General features: G+C 35.5%; 1 protein-coding gene across 2 annotated transcripts in view; it reads right to left on the bottom strand.

Annotated features, from left to right (window-relative positions):
* The window catches only part of LOC139981918 (serine/threonine-protein kinase greatwall-like), a 61,770-nt gene that overhangs the window by 6,014 nt on the left and 37,587 nt on the right, over positions 1–18,169 (bottom strand). For both annotated transcript variants that reach the window (XM_071994338.1, XM_071994337.1), the window contains exon 11: positions 1,505–1,615. In XM_071994338.1, the coding sequence (XP_071850439.1) occupies positions 1,505–1,615 (111 nt within the window). The remainder of the gene's footprint in view (positions 1–1,504; positions 1,616–18,169) is intronic.

Below are 18,169 nucleotides of genomic sequence, written 5' to 3'. Positions count from 1 at the left end.
CTAGGTGTCTGTTGTAGAGAGCTGAAATTGTGAATGTTCTATTGTAGAGAGGTCAAAAGTGTAAATGTTCTATTGGGAATTGGAAGTTTATATGCTTGTAAATAAGTAATCTTTCTGGAAAGTGTGAAGTAGGAGATTGTAAAGGTGAACCTAGGGTGAGGGGGAAGAGGAAGGTAATGCATCTCTGTTTTATACCAGTATGAGAATGTTTATGGGTATCTCAAGTATAACTCCTCTCGGTATATATGGGTACAAATGTGAGTGCAGTGTAAGCCAAAGTACAAGTACTTTAGTCTTCAACTAGTATCCATGTACCAGTCCAAAATGCTCCAAGTGAGGGTGAGTAGAAGATGTACAGGAAATTATGCTAGAAAATATTAAGTATGAACTATGAATACATTACACATGGCAGTGCCGTTAAACTACACAAATGTTAGCCCCTCACTCTCTCCCATCCCCTCCCTCCCCCTCACCAAACCCCCATATCAGGTAAGTAGCCCATATAGCTCGTTTGAAAAGAATACTATAGTCCTAAGTACTCTTTGTACACTTCTGTTTATATTGTATCTATGCCTTATTAACATGTCTGCAATATTTTGAAGCAAGAACTGCTAAATTCCAATTAGGCCATTGTAGGGCATTTATTATAATTTAGTCATTGTAGGGCATTTATTCATAATTTGGCCATTGTAGGGCATTTATTATAATTTAGTCATTGTAGGGCATTTATTCATAATTTGGCCATTGTAGGGCATTTATTATGATTTAGTCATTGTAGGGCATTTATTCATAATTTGGCCATTGTAGGGCATTTATTATAATTTAGTCATTGTAGGGCATTTATTCATAATTTGGCCATTGTAGGGCATTTATTATAATTTAGTCATTGTAGGGCATTTATTCATAATTTGGCCATTGTAGGGCATTTATTATAATTTAGTTATTGTAGGGCATTTATTCATAATTTGGCCATTGTAGGGCATTTATTATAATTTAGTCATTGTAGGGCATTTATTCATAATTTGGCCATTGTAGGGCTTATTGTAATTGTGGGACATTAATTGTAATTGGCCATCGTGGGACAATTATTATAATTAGGCCATTGTGGGGCATTTATTATAAATTTTCTAATTTACAAATCAGGGTTATAAGTAAAGGTGAGCCATTTTCAAAAAACCTTTAGCCACTGGAATATGCCTGTGGGCAAATGAAGCAGTCAACTATATTGATTGGTCGAGAGTGAACATGTGATAGCTAAGTGTGCAGACATTTTCAGCCTCATTCTGTCCATCACTTCTGAGTCACAAACACTTCCTCTTCATTAGAATTGAACATTGATGGGTCTTCCTTTTGCCCCTCTGTGCCTTGCCACGAAACATTGTAAAACAAGCCTACCGTATTTGACCCAAGTCCAGCATGACACAACAGAGATAACTCAACTTTGTAAGGCAAGATATGCTGTATGTAGGTAGCTTTGTGTTGAAGTTGTTGAATGGTGACTTACCTTCAAAGTAAGTGGTATCCAGTTCATCGTCAGGGCTCGGTACAAATGGAGGCTCCAGCTCCAGAACCTTCTCCCAATCCAGCCCGGCAAAAAACTCATGTTCCTTGACATCTGTAAGAGAAAGGGTCATGTTGTAAAAGTTTGACAGTGTTAAAATGAAAGGGAAAAAAGTGGAAGGGGTGGGGGATTGGGGGGGGCAGCAGTAGGAGAAGCAAGTGGACATGGCGATTGCTCATCTGGAAACATTTAGTCTTCAAAATTTTGTCTAGTAGTTTTGAAGGCTCTGAACTTTTTGTCTCTCAAAAAATACTGTTTCTGTGTACAAAATACTATGGTTTCTGTGTACAAATACTATGGTTTCTGTGTACAAAATACCATGGGTTCTGTGTAAAAAATATTATGGTTTCTAGGTACAAAATACTATGGTTTCTGTGTATAAACTACTATGATTTCTGTGTACAAAATACTATGGTTTCTGTGTACAAAATACTGCTAATTACCTATGCACTTGCATAGCAGGTTTCCCACTTGTGATGCGATACCAGATCTAAATATTGTTCCCCACTTGTTATGTGATGTGCAATGAATTAGCAATCAGCATCCTTACCCTGATTTAATGTTATTAAACCTAATGAGAACTTTCTGCTGAAATAACAGCGGACTTCAGAGGTATCAATTTGAAAGGGAAAGAGGAAGCATGGGGTGGAGGTGGGGTGGGTAGGGTTGAGGGAGGTACTGTAGAAGGGAGGGAAATGATATGAAAATGTCCTTTTCTGAATTTGCTGTAAATACCAGTAACCAGAGTCTGATTATAAGGTACGAAAAGTGGTAGAGATTCTACCACTATGGTTAAGGCACCAGTATACAAACACACATTCCTTAAAGCACACGTACATACACGCATACATATATAAATATATATTTATATATATATATATATATATATATATATATATACATAGGCAATGTTCTGCGTAGCACTGAGAATTCTAGTAGAAAAATAGTAAAGTTTGCTAGTGCTAATGATAAAGAAAAGAAACACGACGTTTCGGGTATAAACCCTTTAACAAAGTGAGCAAAAAGACTACTAAAACTGTAAACAGCGAACGAAGAAAGATAAAATGGTCCAATGCACACACATGAAAGAAGCGAAAAGTAGCAGGGTAAAAGGACTTACAACAAATCGAATTTAGAGTTTAAACCATAAGGGGATAAGGTGCCAAGTCGGAAAATTAGTCTATTTTCGGATTTAAGACGATCGATATCAGTGCCTTTGGGGGACAGAGCACACGTAACTGAAAAGTCAGTGATCTTACAGGGGGAGGGGGAATTGAAGTGAGAGGCAACAGGGTAACCAGGAAACTTGGATTTGATGGAGCGTAAGTGTTCGGTAATACGGTCTGCCAGTCTTCGCTTGGTTTCACCTATGTAAAGTAAATTACAACGTTTACATATGATAACATAAATTACATTAGTGGAAATACAAGAAAAGTGATGTTTGATTATAAAAGAGTTTTTAGGGCCAGTGATACGAAGCATAGTATTTGAGGTGACATATTTGCAGGTATTACATCTACTACGGTTACAAGGGTAGGTGCCGGGAGTGTCGACAGGGATGGGCTGAGGATGCGATGCCCTCACCAAATGATCCGCCAGGTTGTTCAGTCGCCTGTAAGCTGTAATAGGCATCTCCGTGAAAACTTCCTTGGTGGTGGGGTCACGTGTGAGAGTTTTGAAGTTCCTGTATACGGTGTGGCGAATGTGTTGTAATAAGGGATGGAAAGGAAGTGTGAGGGGAATGCGGTCGGTGTTAGTGACGTCGTTGGTGGGTTCCAGAGTCGATTCTCGGCTGATGAGGTTAATGCGTTGATTGGCGGTGGTTATAACTGAGGGAGGGTATCCCCGAAGTAGGCGTATTCGATGTGGTTTGTATCACAAGACCATCACCGTCATCACAATCCTGTTCAGTTATAATTGTGTGTTATAAAACATTGACATGATGCACTTATGTTGACATGATGCGCTTATAAATGTTGACATGATGCGCTTATGTAGACATGATGCACTTATGTAGACATGATGTGCTAGGGCAGGTCCAAGCTATTGTATCCCTAGAAGCCAAATTTTAAACTTTACTGATATATATATACATATATATATATAAATATATACAAAATCTGAACACTACATTAATCCCTGTAAACAACAAATTTCCTGAAAAGAATAAACCCCTGGAGCCCACATCTATCTAATTAGCAATGAGTTCATACACAGCTGGTAAATGGGGTTAGTAAAGTTCACTGAGGGATGAAAATAACTGAGGTTAGATATTCTTAATAGTAACAGTTAACTAGCCTAACAGCTTTGTCATCATATTTAGTTCAGTTCTCCATTGGTTGAACTCCCTTTTTAATTTTTGTACTGATCACAGCGAAAAGTATTTATGAAATGTTTTTATGTTGATCTTAGTTTGATGACGTCTAACAAGCAAACAAGGAATAATCTTTCATTATTTACTTTCAATTTAAGATTGGCAAAAACCCACTTCACCGTGAAGCTTTGTTTGTCAAGAAAACACAAAGATTAGTGAAATATTCCACTCCTCAAGTACGAGACTGAAATATGTATTTTTCGCTACTGACCAACGAATAGATAGATAGGCGTATTCGATGTGGTTTGTATCACAAGACCATCACCGTCATCACAATCCTGTTCAGTTATAATTGTGTGTTATAAAACATTGACATGATGCACTTATGTTGACATGATGCGCTTATAAATGTTGACATGATGCGCTTATGTAGACATGATGCACTTATGTAGACATGATGTGCTAGGGCAGGTCCAAGCTATTGTATCCCTAGAAGCCAAATTTTAAACTTTACTGAAGCACCCTAAATGTGGTGTCATGTTAAAGCTGAATTATTGAAGTTTCGGATTTTCATAATTTTTTTAATTGTTTTGCCTATTCGAATAATTACAGCCAGCTAATTTGCATAAATTCAAATTGCAGTGTGACGTACGGGACATTTGGAATCCTATTTCCCTGCCAGCAATATGAACTTATTGAATATAAGTTATGTGGGACATGATACACCCTTCCTTCCAATAATTTTGACATATTATGTTTGGGGGTTCATCAATTAAATATGCTAATTAGCTAGTGTCCAAATACTGATGTCCCGTACGTCACAATTTTCAGCACTTTTTTCAAGTTTTGATATGGACGAACAATTTTTTTTTTGGTGATATTTTGTAAAGTTCTAATTAAGAACATTGTTCAACAAAATCCATCCCAAAAAATTTGAAATAATATTCACAGCAAATCTAATTATCAAAATTAAAAATGTGACGTACGGGACAAAATGTGACGTACGGCACATAGTGTGGGGGAAACCCAGTATTTATACATAATAAAAATGCATGGGCTCCAATGGGGACCTCTACTGGAAACCTTCCAATGCTTACAAATTTATTTTGTTGAAAGATGGTAGTTGCAACTAATAATCCCTGCATGCCTGAAGAGCACATCATGGCTTCAAATAAACTATTGACAGATGACCACCAACAACCCAGGTGTTGTTCAATAAACTATCGGGAAGTCAATTGTGTGTGTGTGGGATACAGAATCATCTACAATGCTATTCAACATTGACATTGAATGAAGACGACTTCAAGAATGTTGAGTTTGCATTTCAACATTTCGTAGTCCTATTGTGAAGTGTGACTATGATGACTGTGCAACAATGTTCTTGTGTCCTGAACTTAGATAGTAGACATTGAGATTTTTAGTTACAAGTATAGAGTTTCGCTTGCCCAATTTTTGCAGAGGACAATCACTCATGAGTTTGTTCCATCATCAGTATTAGGTCTATAGAGTTTTCTTTGTTGTACTAGTATCATAGATGGACATTACGTTGGCGTTACTGTGGAGATTTTGATATGTTTTGAATGGGATGGATCATATTTCAACTTCAGGGTCAATAGTGGGGAGTACGTATGATACAGTGTTGTACAGTATATACCAAAACAGTTTTGCACCAAAACTTTGCATCTTGGATCATTTGTGGTCGAACAAAGCTAGAATTGATATTATGAGTATTTGATGAATGTGTAGAGTAGATTTATACTTTATGCATTCCATGTTTTATGTAGTGGAATGATCTCACAAGTACAGTCACTGCTCTTTTCGATCCCAGAAAGAAGGAAATATGGCATGAAATTACCAATGACATTGTTCTGGCATATCTAAATTGATGTTTTTATGTAGAAATCAGCTTGTTATGGTATATTCAGAAATAAAAATATGAGTTTTCATAGTCAATTTTTATTTGGACAAATTGTCCCGTACGTCACATGTCCCGTACGTCACAGGACAATTTTCATTTGTGTAATCACTGAACTGGAATGGCTTTATATTTTTTTCTAATATGTTACAGCTTAGCCCTTGGAAGGTTAGGCTATTCACTAGTTATAACAGCTTGATCACTGCCCTCCTAATTTCAGAGCGATTTCAGCTTAGCTCTTTAGTAAAAAAAACACAAATTTCTCTGGTCCCGTACGTCACACTGTACATTAATTAAGATGGGACCTAATTAAAGAAAGTGTAGGAAATCTTCATGAGTTTGTAATACAGTAGCAGCAATAACAAATATGAAAACCTGAAAAAGTTTCTGGAAAATAGATTTTTTATAACTTTTAGACACATTTAAGTCTCTGAAATGTCCCGTACGTCACAGTGCAAATAGCTTGGACCTGCCTGCTAATGTTGACATGATGTGCTAATGTTGAAATGATGCACTTATGTTGACATGATGTGCTTATGTTGAAATGATGCTCTAATGTTGACATGATGCACTTATGTTGAAATGATGCACTTATGTTGACATGATGCGCTTATGTTGAAATGATGCACTTATGTTGACATGATGCCCTTATGTTGATATGATGCGCTTATGTTGACATGATGCGCTTATGTTGACATGATGCTCTAATGTTGACATGATGCGCTTATGTTGACATGATGCGCTAATGTTTAAACCATGCTCTTATGTTGACATGATGCGCTCATGTTGACATGACGTGCATAAGCGATGTTCTACTCCATATACATTCCACAGCATGGAAACCAACATTTGAACCCAAACTTGCACTTGACACAATCTTACACACAGCTTTGTGATCAATTATCTCTGGAAATTTGTCATATCTAACATGCATTTAAAAGAATTAACTATCACCCAACAAAAATAAGGAATGTAAAATGTGACCTACTTTAATACAGTATCAGTCTATATATTGGTCTATAACTTTGAGCATATTTATGTAGATAGTAAGAAATTAGGGTAGTTGGGTCGTCAGTTATAGGAGGCCTAATTGCAGGAAGGAAACAATATCAGGAATAAACAGAATCAGGAAGTCTGATGCACTACTGTACCATCGAGATCATCTTATGACCAGCTTAATGTTCCATTGTCTGTTATGTAATGTTCCATTGTTCAGCAACGAGTGTAAATTTCTACTTTACAGCTTCATCGACAAATTAAACTTAAGTCGTACTGCATACATACTTTGTGTTTTCCATCTATAGGGGCATTCTAAGTGAGAAACTGTGAATACCTGTTCTATGCAGTCAAAGTTGGTGACAGAAATTGACTTCAGACATGATGCTAGCCATCAGACGACCTTTCTCTAATTTACACATTACACACTGTTTGCTTATAAAGGACACTGCTCTATAGAACTTGTTGTAGTGGGTTCTAAACGGCCTTGTTAATTAGTGGAAAACTGTTAATTAAACCCAATCACTCTGTAAGTGGTTGTAAGCATTCTTCGTTTACACAGACATAAATGACAAATTACAATGATAATGTCCCATCCGATGCTAAATGTCCCGTACGTGACACATTTTAATGAGCTAATTATGGCCATGATTCAGCACAAATTTTTGTGTTTTGTGGTAATTGCTTTTCATGGCAAGAAAAGCAGAGTAATAGTGTACTTTGGAAAAAGCTACAAATCTTGCTTCAAAATGTCAGGATATTTGAATAGTAATTAGTCCATAATATGTATATTTCATCAGGAAAACTTGTGGTAAATATATTATTATTATTATTATTATTACTAGGTATTTGATAGAGCGCTCTACAAAAGATCACAGCGCTCTACAGAAACAAATGTAAACTACATAATCAAAAACAAACACCAAGCCTAAACACAAGCAAAAATACACACATTACTCTGCAGTAAATATGTATGCTTTTATGACAAATATATCATATATGACACTACCAGCTGTGTACTTGTAGGTATAGTATACAACACTACCAGTAAGTAGATAAACTGTGTATATTGGTCGAGCCCATCGAGGTTTCACAGAGTCTTAGTACATTTGCATTGTGGAGACAGGTAAGTAAGTAACATGTTAATCCAAAGCCTCATGGAAGAGGAACCATGCATACAGCAGGTATTTAAAGTAGAATGTAATGGGGAGAGGGGGGGGGAGGAGGGGAAGTAGGGCAATGGTTATATGAAAATTCAAATGGAAGGAGATTGTAACTGAATAATACAGTAAATCCATATCTTAATAAATAAATTCTTAATTAATAACTAAGTGTTCAAATTTTGTGTAGCAGTTTTTGATGCCTCTGAATGTTGTCTTTTATTAGGACCTGATGGACGAATGGACTGGTGGCCGAACATCGTGCTTTTGTGACACAAGTTATCGGCCATCTCTGTTTCACTCAAAGCTACAAACAGATCAAAGCCATGATTCATGGACAACATTGACTATGTATACCATTGTAAAACAAAATCTATTAAATACAGAACATTTATGTAAATGAAATCATAAATAATATGTCTGATAGTCTTTTCTTTTATTTATCTCAAGTTTGTCTCAAATGCGTATAAACTATAAAAGAAACTTCAAAACTGATTGACATTCGCTGCCACAAGCAGGATATTAACCCGCAGATTGCAATCTTGAATATTTTCTGGGATTCTAACCCTTGCAGGACGACCACAAATGTCTGTCATCAGAAGGGAGAAGACCACAAAAAAAAATGGCTTGAAAACTTTGCCATGGGTGTGGTGGTAATACTTCAAAATGAAAAGGATCAAGGTCCAAAAGTAATATATCTGACAGGCAGGATGGATAGGACTCCAAAACCAGTTGACATGCGAGAGTTCAACGTACTGTCACTCTAGTCATAAGGGTTATTATTACGATATGAGAGTTTCCGCTTCGCTATATTTTGCAACTATTTTGTCTTCACTGAATAAAAAAAAAGATATATATATATACCTCTATATATATATTTCTCTATATATATATCCCTGATATATATTTATATCTCTATATATATATTTCTCTCTATATATATATCTCTATATATATTTCTATATCAATATATATATATCTCTATATATATTTCTCTTTATCTCTAGATATATATATCTCTATATGTATCTTTACCCGAGTTACAATGAGTAGCCATCGCTGCATGCAGATTTCTGACTCAAAGGCTACTTTCAATAAAATAAATAAAGAAAAAAGTGTTTTCTGAGAATCCAACTTCGAACCAAAATTAGAAAACCATCACAAGCAGTGTATACAAAATAAGATTGCAAAACAGAGGAAGTGAAAGTTCCTTATTTTATTGAAATGTCTTCTTTTTGTATGTTCAAGGGTAGGTTACAACATAAGGATATTATTTTAGGCTAAGACGACGTCGTTGGTGGGGGGGGGGGGGGTAAAAGTTCAATTATTACCAGATCTAGTTCCTAGATGTTAGCAACTAGACCAGGGATTTCTCAAGTGGCAAACATTTTTCTGGTAAAGCTCTGTCAAAACCACTGTTTTACATACAAGTGTCTTTATGTGCCAGGCAGTGACATGCTTAAATTACGACAGTCCAAAGTTAACATGATCCACCCAGAACAACCCTCAGGGAATTTAGGGTGCTCTGCCAAAAACCCCAAAAATCCCCCCCCCCCCAAAAAAAGGCAAAAATCATATAATTACTTTTCTAACATCTGGTGTGAGATTTGATTACATATTTTCTACACTGTTGATATATTGATGTTTTGTGTATGTATGTCAATGCCAAACATGTCATAGAGTATATAACAGTAGTATGCATGGCTAGCATAGACTCCTAGGACATTCACACACTTTAGGATCAGGGAATCATTGACACAGTATTGCATATATGTAACATATAACGCTCTGCACAATGGTGAAATTACTATACAGGTCCAAAGATCTGTAAAGCAGCCTTTTCTGTTTAAACAGGCAACACCTGGTCTTTTAAAATGGAAAGGCTTCAGATCCATCCTAACAGCTACAGAAACTTTGAAAACTTTATTTCATTATTCATTGCTGAGGTTACAAGGAACCTCTTAAGGCAGGGGGGTGGGCCACACGGGGCCCGCTAGTGAAATTTTTTGCGGCCCGTGAGATGTCTCAAGAGAAAGAAAAAAAATCAATCTATTTAACATCATCACAAAAAACGAGCTAGCTGCTTAGAATTTATCAGCACTAATGATGCTGTCAGGTAGGCCTATTATCCCCATTAATTATCAACTGTACTGTATTGACATTATGTTTTTGTGAATAAAAAAGTAAGTACACACCTATTGCTTGAAAGTCCTCGGAATCAAAGGTTTGAAATCAACAGCAGGTCCGTTGGTTAGGCCCAGTCAATTTGTCACTCCTTATATCTGGCCCATTCATCCATAAAAGTTGCCCACCCCTGCCTGAAGGCCTTATGGTATTTAACATACATACATACATACATACAAGTTTATTACAATCCAGTATAAATACATGAAATACATATTTTTAAATAGGATATATATAAAAACAGTTTGGGAATTAGAAAGCTTAAAATAGCATATATACAAATAATAAATCCGAAGTTAATAAATGAATTAAAGTGGGTTTTTTGGAACAACACCCTGTATAAATATGGCAGCCCTATAAACAGAAAGAATTTTGAAAATGTACAGTACGAAATTTCGGCATGATTGTCCCGTTTCTCAAATTATAATTAGTCTGTTGCTCCCATTCCTATATATGGTACTTTGGAAATTCACACACTTTCAATATGATAGTGCTCATACATGGAGGAGGGGAGGGGGGGGTCACTCTTCACCCTTTCTTTTGTTTATTGGTAAGGAAACCTGACTTCTAAATTTTGAAGGGGTTTAGCAAATGTAACTCGTTTTCAAAAATTACTTTTAAAACACCTCACTAAACCTTTCCGACACGTGGATAAATCCATTTTTGGTTGGTGTTTGCAAACAAGTTGTTAGAACAAACAGGACCTACATGGCTACATACCAACATAGAGGGCAAAGTACTGTTTGTTTAACTATAATTCCCACCACAATCCTCAGGAAGGTTTAGACATTCATATTAAGATTTCTAGGAACCAAACAATAAGCTTAAGAGGTCAATGATACCATCTCCCAATGAACAACTATATAGTGATGTAAATTACAGCTATATATCAACTGGTTCCAATTTTGAGAATTTGTGGGGATTTCCCTTGGAAAATATCTTAAAGTAGTGTACTGAGGGTTTGGCCACTAAATTACAATATTAGGAATTAAAATGACAGCTGCATGATTACAGAGATGTTTCATTTGTAAAATACTGCAAACTTCAAGTGTACCTCCAATATCCCTCCCAGCAATTCCCTCCCAAGACATTCCTTCCCCAGCCATCCCTTCCCCACACTTCTTCCCACTTAGACATCCCCCTGCCGAAACATCCACCTCCCTAGCCATCCCTTCCCCAGCCATCACTTCCCCTGACATCCTGCTCCTCACTGTCCCCAGCCACCCCCTTATGCAGACATCCCCTTCCCAGCCACCCCCTTCCCCAGCCATTCCCTTCCCCAGCCATTCCCTTCCCCAGCCATCCCCTTCCCCAGCCATCCCCTCTCCTTCCCCAGACATCTCCCTCCCATCCCCTTATACCTTGAGCAATCAGCAAAGTGAAGTTCACACACACACAAAAACTTCAGAAAATATGCACAAACAGAATGTTTATAATCTATTTTTAAAGCTGACCCAATTAATTTTTAATGCTTCACTACTGCTTTAAAATATACCTCAGGACATTCTGTTATCAGAATACTTTGTACAGTGAAGCAGAACAGTGTAAATAGCACTGGGAACTTCCCAGTACATGCAACAGGTAAAGGTGTAGTGTAAACTAGGGTCAAGATAAATCTATTATGGTTACACCCACTGACTCATCAACATAAAACAAATGCATCGATACCTATATGTATATTGGCTATGACCAATGAATTCAACCAACATAAAACAAATGCATTGCTACCGATACAGATCTATATTGGTTATGACCGCTGAAAGCCACCAATTGAATTGGTTAAAATATTCAATGGGGTCATCAAAACTATAATGTTTAATATTTACCTCTAAGTTCTCCTACTGTAATGGAATCCCTTTAAACAACAGAGATTATATATACATGGCCATTTGGGGGAAACAGTAATACAAGGGTGGGCAACCTACGGCCCGCCAGTGTTTTTTTTTTGCGGCCTCTAAGATGTTTTTAGAAAAAGAGAAAAATCAATCTATTTTACATCATCACAAACAACAAGCTAGCTGCTTAGAATTTATCGGCACTAATGATGTTGTCTGATAGGCCTACAGGGTACAGTATTAAAGTATTATCCCCATTAATTATCAACAGTACTGTATTGACATTATGTTTTTGTGATTACAGATTAAGTGCACACATAGATTGCTTGAAACTCCTCGAAATCAAAGGTTTGAAATCAACACCAGGTCGTTGGTTAGGTGCGCCCCAGTCAATTTGTCACTCCTTACATCTACTGTAGCCCATTCATTCAAAATGTGTAATGTAGGAGCATGAAATCACAGTACTGTACATCTCCCAATGCCAAATATGGTTGAAAGCATTGCTTGCTGACTAATATATTGATAGAATGAAACAAATGCATTGATACTGTACTGTATATTGGCTATAACCACTGAATCCAACCAACGTAAAACAAATGCATTGCTCCCAATACAGATCTATATTGGCTATGACCACTGAAAATCCACCAATTGTATTAGGGTTATAATATTCAGATGGGATCATCACAACAAAAATGTTGAATAATTTACATCTAAATTGAACTCCTAATGACTGGAATCCCTTTAAACAACGGAGAATATATACTGTACATGCCCATTTGGGAGAAACAGTGATACAATACAATACCAGCATTACCTAATATAGATAACACTCATCAAAATTTTAGTCAGCCAGCAATGATTTCAACCATATTTGGCTTTGGGAGATGTACTGTGATTTCACGCTCCTACATTAAACATGTACATGTACATGTATGCAAGCCTGAAGATATTAAAACGTGTAACGATGACCTCAGAAATCTGACAGTGGCAGACTACTTACAGAACTTGACTTATTAATAATTAATAAAAAAATCATTACTTTCTTTTTGTTTTCATTTCCATTGCAGAGAAGTTAGTGTTCACATTTTGGTAGATATTCTTTTCAGGTTGATAAAAATTTGTTCTGATCAGATACTGAAAATAGTATGCTCCAGTGTGTTATAGACAATATACATGAATATATATTTGCATAACTTGTGTTCTAATGATAATATTTCAAGATTTGTGTGGCAAATTGGCCCAATCTTCCAATAGTTTTTTTGCGATTTTGTTTTATTGACAATGGCCAAGCCTGCTTAACCCAGCATCCAGGAATATTTCAGTTTTCAAATTAGTCAAATATGGGTTGTATCAAGCAGTTTAACATAAAGGAGGGGGGGGGGGGCTGCAGGTTTTTTCTACACATTGAATCACAGACACAAATTGCAACAAGAACAACAACAATGGCACTATGCACAAATTATTTCCCTCCTTGAACGGTTGTAAGCCATATTAAATCAACTTTTGGACGCTTCTGTGTAGGAGACTATAATACTTCCTACTTTCTGCCAAAGGCATCACATGACTCAAACCACTCACAGTTAAGGGGAAAAACACCTCCACTATGCACAGAGGTTATAAACATAACAAGACTGACTGACTATATTGGGTGTACAGAAGGTATACATGTGATAAATGTATTACAGTGTATAGTGTAGTGCACACTCCAGTTCATGACATTACAATACATGCTACATTTCTTGGAAAAAGGCCACCATCTTTCTTTGAGTCCTGTTTCAAGAGACATAATAGTATATATGCATTCTGTATGGAAGTAAGGGCTACAATGCTCACACACAGACACAGACACTTACATGCAGACACACACATGCACAGACACACACTCACAGACACGTCTGTAAATTCCTTCCTTCCTTTTAACATTACAGTATATATGCATTCTGCATGTAATTATTTGTGCAGATTAAGTAAAGGCTACAATGCTCACACACAGACACATACACACACACGCACAGACACATGCACATACATTACACGCACACACGCGCAATCACAGACATGCATAGACACGTCTGTAAATTCCTTCCTTTTACATTAAAGTATATGCAATCTGTATAAGTAAGGGCTACTAGCTCACACACAGATACATACACGCACAGACACGCACTCACAGACACGCACTCACAGACACGCACTCACAGACAGGTCTGTAAATTCCGTCCTTTTACATCTAGTCCCCGGATGATGGAGTCCGGTGATATGAGTGTGCACGTGTTTTCCGTTGAATAATAATAGAAATTTATCTAACAATGAGTAATGTTTCCAAGGATACTGGAAGTAAGACACAACACAAGATGATCAATGCTCTCTGATCTATTCAGCTTGCTCTCTCTACCTGCACTGCCAGAATGTAGGTGACTACAGAAACAGACTTCCAAGAAGTGATAACCTCTGACCCCCATATTAACTTTGCTACAGGATAATGCTATATACAGGGGGGGTAGAAAGCTTCCAAAAAGTGGGGGGTGGGGGAGGGGCACAACATCAGAGGGGCACTTTCTCATTCCACAACCACCACTTGTTATGCTATAAACCGATACACACCGTCCATATCACTTAAATATATATATGTGTTCGTATGCTATCAATTACTATTTATTGAGATTGGTTATTGTTAACCGTGCTACAAAAAGATATGGGGAAGCCATTTCAAAAATAGCATGTACAGACTTCATATAAATAATATAAATAAAATATTAAAATTAACAAAGGCTTAAGACATTCAAACTAAGACAGAATATGAAGGGGCACTCTTGCTACTTTGTAGAAAAGGTGGGGGGGACGTGCCCCCAGGGCTCCTACCCCCTTGGCTATATACTCCAGTGAGAGATGGTTGAACTGGTTGATTGCAACAATTTAATTATTTAATTTTTAACTAATTATTTATTGCCGACTAAAACCAATACTATTCTGCTGGCCTTACCAGAAAGATTTCAACAGGAAATTGGGATCTCGAAGAGGAGGGGATGGGAAGGGAGGGGTGGGGAGGGGAAGAAGAGTTGTGGCTATTTGAGTTATATATATATATATATGTATATATCTATATGTATATATATATATATATATATGCATATATATATATACATATATATATATATATGTATATATATACATATATATATGTATATATATATATATATATATATATATATATATATATATATATATATATATATATATATATATATATATATATATATATCCTGTCATGCCATATCCTCAGACCATTCATATAGCTGCTCAGAATGCATTTTTACCCTCTGTTTTAAAAGTCATTGTTATATTTCACAATGTGTTTATATTTGATTAACACTCCCACCTTACTCATGAATATGCATATCTTGTCATGCCATATCATCACACCATTGGAATAGCTCCTTAGCATGTCATATATCTTTTCCAGGAAGTGAGTTTCAGTTTTATATCTAAATTTGTTTGTATTTTAAATCACCCAGACTATGGGAATAGACCTGTAGATCTATGCATGATTAATATCAATACCATCACACCATACTGTAACTTTCAGATTGTGTGATTCAGCGAATGAAATTTGAAAGCCAATTGCGATGACTAAGGAAATGAAAAGGATTGGGAAATGATGAATAATCATAATAACACAGACTATAATCATAAACCAACCAGAGTTACAACACGTTCTAGGAGTGGCAAATACAGAGTGAAATCCTTTCTTGCAAACATGGGAGTAAAAATGGACTTAAAACTGTGAACATTGAGAACTTGTTACAACTTGTCAGTGTGGTGTGTGATATCGATTTATCAATGAAAGCATGTTTGAAGCCATTGTTTTGGGTTAACATCAATTGATAAACATTTTAGCGTGTCATTCGATACTGACTTCCCATGTATCAGGTGTGGTCATGATCTTGACTAGTTAGTGGTGACTCATGGCAGACAGTTAAGTACAAAAGTATCATAAAAGAAGATAATATTTAGATTATGACATCTGCTTTTGATTATTTTGAATTTCAACAGAATGTAAAATGTAATAGAGGGCCTTGTGACTGTTACATATTTAACATAACACAGGCTGCTTCTTGCAGTAGACAGTGTGTGTATAATGCTACATGTAATTAATGAATTCAACAGTGTGTATAATGCTACATGTAATTAATGAACTCAACAGTGTGTATAATGCTACATGTTGTAATTAATGAATTCAACAGTGTGTATATAATGCTATGTAATTAATGAATTCAACAGTGTGTATAATGCTACATGTAATTAATGAATTCAACAGTACTTGTGTATAATGCTATATGTAATTAATGAATTCAACATTGTGTATAATGCTACATGTAATCAATGAATTCAACAGTGTGTATAATGCTACATGTAATTAATGAATTCAACAGTGTGTATAATGCTACATGTAATTAATGAATTCAACAGTGTGTATAATGCTACATGTAATTAATGAATTCAACAGTGTGTATAATGCTACATGTTGTAATTAATGAATTCAACAGTGTGTATAATGCTACATGTAATTAATGAATTCAACAGTGTGTATAATGCTACATGTAATTAATGAATTCAACAGTGTGTATAATGCTACATGTAATTAATGAATTCAACAGAGTGTATAATGCTACATGTTGTAATTAATGAATTCAACAGTGTGTATAATGCTATATGTAATTAATGAATTCAACATTGTGTATAATGCTACATGTAATTAATGAATTCAACAGTGTGTATAATGCTACATGTAATTAATGAATTCAATAGTGTGTATAATGCTACATGTAATCAATGAATTCAACAGTGTGTATATTGCTACATGTAATCAATGAATTCAACAGTGTGTATAATGCTACATGTAATCAATGAATTCAACAGTGTGTATAATGCTACATGTAATTAATGAATTCAACAGTACTTGTGTATAATGCTACATGTAATTAATGAATTCAACAGTACTTGTGTATAATGCTACATGTAATTAATGAATTCAACAGTGTGTATATTGCTACATGTAATCAATGAATTCAACAGTGTGTATAATGCTACATGTAATCAATGAATTCAACTGTGTGTATAATGCTACATGTAATCAATGAATTCAACAGTACTTGTGTATAATGCTACATGTAATTAATGAACTCAACAGTGTGTATAATGCTACATGTAATTAATGAATTCAACAGTGTGTATAATGCTACATGTTGTAATTAATGAATTCAACAGTGTGTATAAAGCTACATATAATTAATGAATTCAACAGTGTGTACAATGCTACATGTAATCAATGAATTCAACAGTGTGTATATTGCTACATGTAATCAATGAATTCAACAGTGTGTATAATGCTAGTACTATTAATGAATTCAACAGTGTGTATAATGCTACATGTAATCAATGAATTCAACAGTACTTGTGTATAATTCTACATGTAATTAATGAATTCAACAGTGTGTATAATGCTACATGTAATTAATGAATTCAACAGTGTGTATAATGCTACATGTAATCCATGAATTCAACAGTGTGTATAATGCAACATGTAATCAATGAATTCAACAGTACTTGTGTATAATGCTACATGTAATTAATGAACTCAACAGTGTGTATAATGCTACATGTAATTAATGAATTCAACAGTGTGTATAATGCTACATGTTGTAATTAATGAATTCAACAGTGTGTATAAAGCTACATATAATTAATGAATTCAACAGTGTGCACAATGCTACATGTAATCAATGTATTCAATAGTGTGTATATTGCTACATGTAATCAATGAATTCAACAGTGTGTATAATGCTACTATTAATGAATTCAACAGTGTGTATAATGCTACATGTAATCAATGAATTCAACAGTACTTGTGTATAATGCTACATGTAATTAATGAACTCAACAGTGTGTATAATGCTACATGTAATTAATGAATTCAACAGTGTGTATAATGCTACATGTAATTAATGAATTCAACAGTGTGTATAATGCTACATATAATTAATGAATTCAACAGTGTGTACAATGCTACATGTAATCAATGAATTCAATAGTGTGTATATTGCTACATGTAATCAATGAATTCAACAGTGTGTATAATGCTACTATTAATGAATTCAACAGTGTGTATAATGCTACATGTAATTAATGAATTCAACAGTG

Source organism: Apostichopus japonicus, chromosome 16 (assembly GCF_037975245.1).
Source record: "Apostichopus japonicus isolate 1M-3 chromosome 16, ASM3797524v1, whole genome shotgun sequence".
NCBI classification, from domain to species: Eukaryota; Metazoa; Echinodermata; class Holothuroidea; order Aspidochirotida; family Stichopodidae; genus Apostichopus; species Apostichopus japonicus.
This window is presented reverse-complemented; position numbering and strand designations above follow the sequence as displayed.